General features: G+C 35.9%; 1 protein-coding gene across 1 annotated transcript in view; it reads left to right on the top strand.

Moving 5' to 3' along the window:
* LOC122555210 (importin subunit alpha-5) overlaps nucleotides 1–4,872 on the top strand; it is a 70,769-nt gene extending 65,897 nt beyond the window's left edge. Inside the window, exon 14 of the mRNA XM_043700970.1 lies at nucleotides 2,190–4,872. Coding sequence (XP_043556905.1) covers nucleotides 2,190–2,380 — 191 coding nt within the window. The 3' untranslated portion in view covers nucleotides 2,381–4,872. The remainder of the gene's footprint in view (nucleotides 1–2,189) is intronic.
* Nucleotides 4,873–9,916: the final 5,044 nt, after the last annotated feature.

Here is a 9,916-nt window from a genome sequence, read left to right on the forward strand (position 1 = left end):
CCCAAATGGCTAATTTTCATCAGATTAAAATATTCATTATGTTTAGGATAGTACCCCTGCACTTGTATTAAAGCAACTGAAAATAAGTTTCTCGCAAATAAACATCATTACTGAATGTCTTATTCTCTGCCTGTAAGCAACCAAATTTTAAGTCGACTGAAATTCATAAAATATGATTATCATCTTACTAATTTAGTTTTGTGTATTCTATTCCATTTCAATGGAAACTATGAAGTGGTACTTTCATTAATTAAATATGGCAAAGAAACTTGGTATTCTTGTAGCAAAGGTTGAGTAATTTTGTTCATCACAGGAAAGCTGCTTTAAATATGTGCTCTTTAAATTGTTTATGTCCCTGTGTCTTGAACCTAAAATGTACTTAACAAAAGTAGACTGGAGTTAACTGTTCCAGGTACATTTGCATGCTTTTATATATTCTGTTAAGAACTTGAGTGGCGTGCCAGAGAGAGAGTTGATCAGGCAAGAATCCATGTTGCAGTAGTATATTAGCATAGGTAGAGAATTGGCTAACTGATAGACAGAATTGGGATAAGGGGGACACTTCAGGATGGCAACCTGTACTTGGAATGCCAGAGGGATCTTTGTTGAGACTACTATTACTTACACTGTATAATAATGGATGAGGAAAGTGAAGACACCAAAAAGTAGGTGAAGTTGGCAGTCTACCAAGGAATATAGACAGGATAAATTAGATTAGATTACTTAGTGTGGAAACAGGCCCTTCGGCCCAACAAGTCCACACTGACCTGCTGAAGCGCAACCCACCCAGACCCATTCCCCTACATTTATCCCTTCACCTAACACTCTACAGATAATTTAGCATGGCCAATTCATCTAACTTGCACATTTTTGGACTGTGGGAGGAAACTAGAGCTCCTGGAGGAAACCCATGCAGACACTGGGAGAATGTGCAAACGCCACACACAAATGCCTGAGGCGGGAATTGAACCCGGGTCTCTGGCGCTGAGGCAGTAGTGCTAACCACTGTGCCGCCCATATGAGTGGGCAAAAACTCGTCAAATGCAATATAATGTGAGAAAATGTGAGGTTATGCATTTTGGTAGGAAAAAGAAGAGCTGAATAATTAAATGGGGAAAGACCGTGGAAATCTACAGAGAATAGAGGGATTTGGAAGTCTTAGTCCATGAATCACAAAAATCTCGCATCCAAATTCAATGGGTAATAAGGAAGGCAAATGGCCTTTAAACTCTATTCCCTTTGAAATAAAGATAGGGAGATTTTGATAAAACAATACAAGACACTAGTTGAACACAGTTGGAGTATCATGAACTGTTTTGGGACTGTTATCTAAGGAAAGGTGTACTGGCAGTGGAGGCTGTTCAGAGAAGGTTAATTTGGCTGATACTGGATATAGAAGGACTGTCTTATGAGGAGAGATTGGGCCTGTACTTGAATTTAGAAGACTGAGAGGTAACCTTATTGAAGCTTGTAAGATTCTTTTGGCGATTTGATCGGGTGGATGCGGAAAGGTTGTTTCCCCTTGTGGAAAAGCCTAAGACTGGAGGGCATAATCTTCAAATAAGGAGTTTTACATTTCAGACAGTTGAGTTTCTTCTGAGGACCATGAATGTATGGAATTTTTTTGCAGTATGCTCTCTTTGGCTGATTTGTACTAAGTATGTTTAAGGCTGTGACTGATTTGTAATCAGTAAGGTAATGAAGAGTTGTAAGAAAAATGCAGGAAAGTGCAGTTGAAGGTTATCAGGTCAGCCATGATCATCATGAATGGTGGAGCAGAATTGGTGGGCTGAATTGTCTACTACTTTGGTTTTAAAGTAGTAATAACTAGGTCAGTATTGTATTATTAAATTTAATTTGTAATCTTATCTGTTTACTTACAGGTAACTAGACATTCACTAAAAATGTTTCTTTTTTTGAGATGTCTACTTTCACTTTATTAAGATACCTCTCTAAATACACCACTGAATATTTTTAATCCAAAGAAGATTCTTAAGATTACATAAGCTGACTCTGCTGGTTTGTGAAACATTTCCCATTTGGATTTATGCCACTTTACTTGGGTGGAGACTTCACTTTGTAAAAGCTGCAATTTTGAAAATAATTTGTTCGAAGTTTTCTATTTGCATTCAAACACTCAAAGTTTAACGAGAAAACCTTGACTTTAACCTTTTTTTTTAAACCTGCAGGTTTGGATAAGATTGAATTCTTGCAGAGCCATGAAAACCAAGATGTTTATCAGAAAGCATTTGATCTAATAGAGCATTACTTTGGTACAGAAGAAGAGGAAGATGCCAACATTGTCCCTCAAGTCGATCTTAATCAGCAGCAATACATCTTCCAACCACATGAAGCTCAGATGGAGGGCTTCCAGCTGTAAGCACAATCACAAAGAGGACTACTGACTCCACTTAAGACACACACCTCTCCTAGGGCTGTTGGGACTGAAGTTCTTTTGGGGTTGGTGGGGTGGGGGGAGGGACACTGCACCTATCACCATGATAAAGTTGCACCTATACAGGTGAGCAATGCTAGTAAGAACTTTGCTCAATTAGCTGAATGGTTCTTATTAACAAAAGGTTGTATGTAGGTGTATAGAAAAGCACGTATTTACATACAGCACACTCTACAAAGCTACATTTGGGAACCACACAAAAAGTATATTATATATGAAGGTTGTATTCTTGTGTGTATAATAATATATGTACATAACATTCAAATAGGGGTTAGGGCAAACTCAGCAAATTTGCACCACCTGACTCTTCCATCTTAAATACTTGTATCCTTTGCTGTGGCTCTGTTCTTTCTATTGTGATGTTTAATATTGCTGATTTTTTTTTTGTAAAAATCAAACTGGTGCAATATCAATGTAGGTTAACTAATGGACTGTCTACCCAGTAATGCCCTCCATTGAATGACTTTCATTTGCGTTATATATAGTTAATGACAAATCTATTATAAATGGAGTTGTGATCAACCCTTACGGTAGTTTGAGGGGTGCCTGGGCTTGGTGTTATGAACGTTACTTCCTGCTCCGTTTATCAATATGACAAATCGCACCAGTGACAAAATCTACTGAACTAGTTAACTTTTACTTTGTGGTAATTCTAAGCATAATGTAAAAGATCCTTTTCTAGCTTCATTTTAAAATGTTCTTGTGAAGATTAGACAAGATGTCTGTGAAAATTGGACAGATTTTTGTTGGAATTGTGAAGCAGTGAAATTTAAGTTCATATGCATAAGAATCTGTGATTGGTGAATGATATTGCATCTCTGAAAAATTTAGCAATTCAGCATTAGGAACAACTGAAACTATGCTGGCAACATAACCTGAAATGGCTGGTATACAGTAAGTCATGAAGTCATGGAGTAGAGGTTGATTCTAGAACTTATTCTGATCTCTGTATAAATTTAAAATGTTCAGTGCACTGTGTATATTAGAACCAGAAATAATTTGCTTGTTAGTTCACCTGAATTAAAATCCTCTTGCCGCTTAGGATTGTTGTTCTGGGCAATGTAACTGCCATTCTTTTCAGAACAAGGTTAAATTGAGAAACCTACCTGAGCTTTCCTTACTATGGTGTTATCTTACTAGGTAGCAGAGTGATTTAGTGAGTACAAACTGGTGAGAATGGAGGAAACTGTTTGCACTGAAAAGACATGATGAACAATCCTGGCAGAATCTCTACATGAAGGATCATCAAAATTAAGTGCCATGGTGTATTTTTCAAGAATGGTCTTTTTACAAATCTTTCATTGATGCACAATAACAACATACATCCCATTCAACTGGTCTTATCATTTCAACCTTCTAATGACCAGCCAATGTTAATTATTCAGATAATATTCAAATTGCTATGATGCAAAAAAGAGACCCAAAAGCTGGCAATGTTATAATTTGTCATTGTGGACATGTAAAGAAATGGGATGGGCATTAACAACTGATTCTTTTAGTTCCCTTGCTGCTGTTACATGGCGATACAGTTGGTTAGTACAGTGTTTGTGACCACACTCTTGAGACTATGATTAATACAGATCTCCAACTTGTACTTCACTTGGTTCTTGTTCCCATTCCTTTTAGGGGTAAACTTTGCACTATTTAAGTTCTAGTTGTATAAAGGATTGATCTCTGCTATCAAAACTCTTGATCTTATAGATCTAATCACTACCTGAAACCAATTATCTTCTCCCTCAAAACATTGCTGTCTTGCACATGTTCCATGACTTTAGATGCATTGACAATTTGCTATCCAGGCCTTTCAGTCATGAAATACTAGTGTGTCTTGATGGTAATTGTTCCACTCCCTTGGTTTGGGCCAAGATTTATAACTTGGTCACATGTCACCATGCTCTTGCAAGACATGAGTTTGAATTGGTGACAGTTAAAGCTCTTGACTGTTGTGTACAACTTTTAACATTTTGAGGCAGAAGTGACCAGAATAACATAGTTGACTTAGATTTTTTGTGTTAAGTGAAGCCTGAGATTCAAGTAGCAAGTTCACTAATATCAGAGATTGAAAGTTAATGCATTATTGATAATGGCAGAATTTCAATAAGGGTTAAAGATTCTACTACAACCAATAATGCAGTGAGAGCAACAGTGTTTTTAATAAATTTTGCATTTACAAAATTAGTTGCCATACTTTCAAAGTACAGCAATGCCTTTCTTAAGGTGGTGTTTGCATCCTTCGAAGTGTGATTTTAAACAAAACTACGTTCAGTGTACATTTTCCCATACGAATTGAAGTATAAATTGGGAATTAAATGCTTTCAGTCATTTCTCATGAAAGGAACAACAAATTGAAATACTGTACATTTGCATTACATTCCTAAAAAACAATTAAAATAAACTTATAAATATAAATTGTACTTAAATATGGTAACACTCGAGTGATTGAATAAATGTGGTGGAGTGGGTGGAGGAGTTAATGGGTTGTAGGGGCAGGATTGTCAACCAACCTAAAAGTTTAGAGCTGAAAATGTGTTGCTGGAAAAGCGCAGCAGGTCATGCAGCATCCAAGGAACAGGAGAATCGACGTTTCGGGCATAAGCCCTTCTTCTTATGCCCGAAACGTCAATTCTCCTGTTCCTTGGATGCTGCCTGACCTGCTGTGCTTTTCCAGCAACACATTTTCAGCTCTGATCTCCAGCATCTGCAGCCCTCACTTTCTCCTCCAACCTAAAAGTTTATTCAAGTACTTTTGGCCAGCTGTTTTTCTTTTGAGTTCTTTGTAGCATTTTAATGCCATAATTGATTGCACTGTTACTTTGGAATTGCAATTTCTATTTGGATTGTCCTCAATGAAGAGTTCTATTGTGTCTTGCATAAGTTTAAAAGGTTTTTGATCATTTTGTTAACAATGTATATTTCTCCAGCGTTTGTTTCTAGCTGTGCGAAATTCACACTTCATTTGTGTCCATGGGACTCAAATAATGGCTCTACGACAGCCACCCCCTAACTTTTCAGAGCCAACTTCCTTGGCTAAATTCATAATTTTGCATTAAACGTTAGGGACAACATTGTGAAATGCTTTGAGATTGATGCCTTCAAACATGCTTTTTTTTTTGCCACGTACATTCATAGATGCCACCAAAACATCATTCCACAAATCATCATTGCCATTAACCCTTTGGGAATTGTTGTGTCACTATAAACTCCTTGATTGTTGGACTATATTCACCATCTGTTTCCTTCAGCTGGAAGAAGTGACAAATAATAAGCCTTGAATGTCACTGTTATGCCCAATGAAGTTGTGGTCGGTGAACAACCATAACACTTGCTAATAAGCTGATAGGTCATCTCTGGTCAAATCCAATCTAAGATGAGAAATATCTTTTAGCTGATATTTTCTTTGGCTCAATATTTCTTGCAAATGGGAATGGAATATAGAGATCACCATTCATGCAACATTATCCTGGTTATCCAGATTCTGTTGTTTGGCAAATAACACGTAGATAGCTGCTTTGTGGGACATCACTAATGGTTGAAACATCTTGTGGCATTCCCAAGAAGCAGGTGAGTTAATTGATCTTTAATCAGTTTAAAATTTGTTGCAGTCTTTTCCTCTGGAAAATATATTCTGCGGTATATTCTTCTAATAAATTCCCTGTTGTAGCAGTATTGAGAACTTGTTTCAGAGAATAGCTTTTGGTAAGTATCTTCAAATAGGTAAAGAATTTCCAGCTACTTCAGAATTAGTTGTTTTACCCATCTGTTTTGCAAATTGAATGTTTGTTTTATTTATATGATTGACAGTGAAGGTAAAAGGACAGGGAAACTAACTGTTTGTCTATTCAGTAGTTCTACTTTTTTAAAAAAAAATCCACATCAATCACTACTACCACTAAAACATTCTGACTGAGCTCTTGTTCTATCCATTCTTTTAATTTATTATGAAACTTTTGGTTTTTGATTCACTGGCACGCATACAAAGGCTCATTGCATTGATTTTAGTTTTATCAAGATACCTTAGTGTTTCCATATTTTTCATGATGCTGTTTCTAAGTATGACTTAACTTTGTAGCATTTACAGAAGTGATTTTTGTACTTTTGGTTTTTGTTGCCATTATCAGAAATCATTCTTAGCACCAAAGGAGATAATCTAAATGTTTTCTCGAGAGCAACTGCACATCCTCCCGCATCAAAATGTTTAAATCTCTAATTTGTAAAGTAATGCCTTTCTTGTTTTGTTACTACCAAGCTCTACTGTCAGTTATTCGGTGTAAGAGATTAAATCTCTAAATTATGCTAAAATATAACAATCACGTTTCAAACAACAAAATAGTGTATTGAGACTAATACTTAGGAGCAGTGCTGGCAATACTGTATCATGATGCAACTGTTCAGCATCAAAATATGCTGCAAACTAGCTTGCTGTGACCTGCTTAAAAATGACATACGAAATGAAACAAATACTCTTTTTCTATTGGTTTGCGGTATTGATACTACTGTTGGTGTTTGTATAGCTTTGGTTGAAGGAAAGTGCAGCAACAGAGCATCTTCTCCAGTTCCACCTTTTCTTTATCGTCTTCAGACATAACATTTGTGTATATGGTACAGTCCAATCTTAAACATTGCATTACCAATAGGATTTAATGGAAAAACGATCAAAAGGAAATGCTGTCTCATTAGTCTCTCGTAGCCAAATAGCATTTCAGCACTTATTAATTTTAAGTATTTTAGCTTTGTTTTCAGAATTTCTTTCCAAAAAATAGTTTCTCTTGCAAATTTGTCTATAAAACCATATCATCCTTTTCTTGTTGCACTCTCTGGAGATAAAAAATTTCCCAGACAAGCTGTAGGACTTTTGTTGTTCCATTTAGTAGTTATACATTTTTTATAATAATGTGAAATGTTTAACAAAAATAAGGTTTATAAGAGTTCAGAGGTACGTTCAAGTAAATTAATTTTATTCTGATTCCCTCTACCATCTTTTATTAAATGATCCATGGTTTAAATTTACAACCTGTTAGTGAACTGTTCAATAGATGTCATAAATTGAATGTTGGCAGTGTTCTCTCAACGACTCTGTTCAGGTTATCACTGAATAACTTGAACAAAAAACAAATTTAATAAGGCATGAATGGTGTCAGTCATGATTAAATTGGTAGCTTATTAGTTTCTGAATATTAAGATTTGAGTTGAGTCACATTCTAGAACATGAGCATAAAAATCAAGGTTGCTACTCCATTGTGGTATTGAGAGAGTGCTGCACTAACTGAGAGATGATGTCTTTTGATGATTTCTTTTTTCTCTATTCTTTCACTGGATGAGGACATCAATGGCTAGGCAGCATTTATTGCCAATCCCTAATTGCCCGGAGGGCATCTTAAACTAAGATCCTGTTGGCCTTACAATTAGAGATAATCATCCCAGAGCACTCTTTTCAAGAAGAGGTGGGAAAGCAGATTTATACCTGGTGTGCTGACCAAGTTTTATCCTTCAATCAACATCAAAAAAAATTATCTAATCACTATGACACTATTGTTTGTGGGAATTGGCTGTGTGCAAATTGACCTGGAAAACTGCAGCAGGGAGTATGCTTTAAAAGTGCTTCTAAAAAAGCTTCAATGTATTTAGTGGTCATGAAAGGCACTATATGAATGCAGATTTTATTAATTGTTTACATTTGGACATTATTTCAATTTAATGTGTTATCATGCTTTGTGTCTGTTAGAGGATTCACCTTAACAGAGGTCAGTGATCAGGATTCAGCAGCATCAATGAGAACTTGGTTTTCTTCAGTAAGCTATATTTACAATTCATCTTGTTTACAGGGATATGATTTATTTTTGTTACTTGAGCTTTATCCTTGCCAAATTTGATAGCTTATTAATATTTTTGCACAACTGTCAACCAGTTCAGCCCTTTGCTTTCTGATTTACATAAAACAACATCCATTTGCCATATGGCAAGCAATGAACATTTTAATAAATAAAAACTTCCTAGGAAGTCTGAAATTTAAGTGTGAATTATTGAGGTATTGTGAATTACATTCTGACAATCTGTTCTGTATGACAACCTCCAGGCTGCCCTTTATGCTGTATATTAGGAATGTTTAAATTCCAACATACATCAGAAAGGACAGCATGATCTCTTCTATTTTTGCAAAGTAAGCACATTTGTTTCAACTTTGTGTGGAGCAAAGTCTAAATCCACTTTTCCCTGAAAAAGGGGAAACTTTAGTTGTAAAGGTGACATCAGAGAAGCACAGGTGTTGTGGCCACATCAGAGTAGTAATGCAGAAGTCTGGCTAATGCTGTGAGGCCACATTCAGTTCCAACTGTGGTAGTTGGTAGAATGTAAAGCTAATTTCTGCAGTGGGGGCTATGAAGCCAATGTCAGTTTGTTTCTTTTTAAAAAAAAAAGGTTTCCCACTATTTTCCTTATGCCGGCTGGCCTCTGAGAGACCTCCGGACAACAGCAATTTGGTTAGTTCTGACTGGACTCCATTCAGCACGCAGCTATTGCTGATCTTGCCAGCTACACCTCCATTCAATGATTTTTTTTTAAACAGAATGGTATTAAAGAATTTATTAAGCATCTGACAAGCCTCTAACTAGCTTTTTAAGCATGTATACAACTGATGGTCACAAGGCAAATAACCATTATCAAATGTTTAATAGAATTCAATTGTCATGACTGGTTGCTTTCAAAAATGTGTTCTGTTCCATTGAAGGTAGGACATTTTGGGTACGATTTTATATATGAATATTAATTAAGGAAAGGCAGTTCAGATTTAAGGACAAATTATATTTAACGAACGAGTTTTTAATTTGAGTGGATAAATGTGTGCATAGTCCTCAAAGACATTTGGCAAAATGCCACATTACAGGCTTGTCAGCAAATTTGCTGCCTGTGGAACATAACATGGAACATGGGTGGCAGACTGAGGAAACAGTCATTAGTTTTTTTCAGGCTGATGATGAGCAGTGGGATTTCATGTGGGTACATGTTGGGACCATTCTATCTTGGTGTATTTATGACCTAGATTTTGATATGTAAGGTGCAGTTTTTAAATTTATGAATGACAAAATTTGAAAGTATTATGTAGGGATGGTGATAAGCTTAGAGGACTTGGGCAGGCAGATGGAGTACACTGATAAGGAATGGATAAAATTTAATGCAAAGTGATAGAGCACACAAAATAATTGGTAGAATTCTAAATGGATTGCAGAAATTAAGGACCTTGAGATACATGCATATGATTTGACGGTAGCAAGGAATTTTTAACTTTAATTTGGGCCTTGGAGTAGAAAGATCAATAGCCCTTTACAGAATCCCTACTAGTTATATGGACATAACTAGTTTATAATTCTTATGTAAATAGTACAGCTTGTGAAATTCTAATTTGATAAGACTAAGTGTTTTAAAATACTTCAGATAGGAATATTTCACTATATAATGGTATGAATG

The sequence above is a fragment of the Chiloscyllium plagiosum genome, chromosome 12 (assembly GCF_004010195.1).
Source record: "Chiloscyllium plagiosum isolate BGI_BamShark_2017 chromosome 12, ASM401019v2, whole genome shotgun sequence".
In the NCBI taxonomy this organism is placed as follows: Eukaryota; Metazoa; Chordata; class Chondrichthyes; order Orectolobiformes; family Hemiscylliidae; genus Chiloscyllium; species Chiloscyllium plagiosum.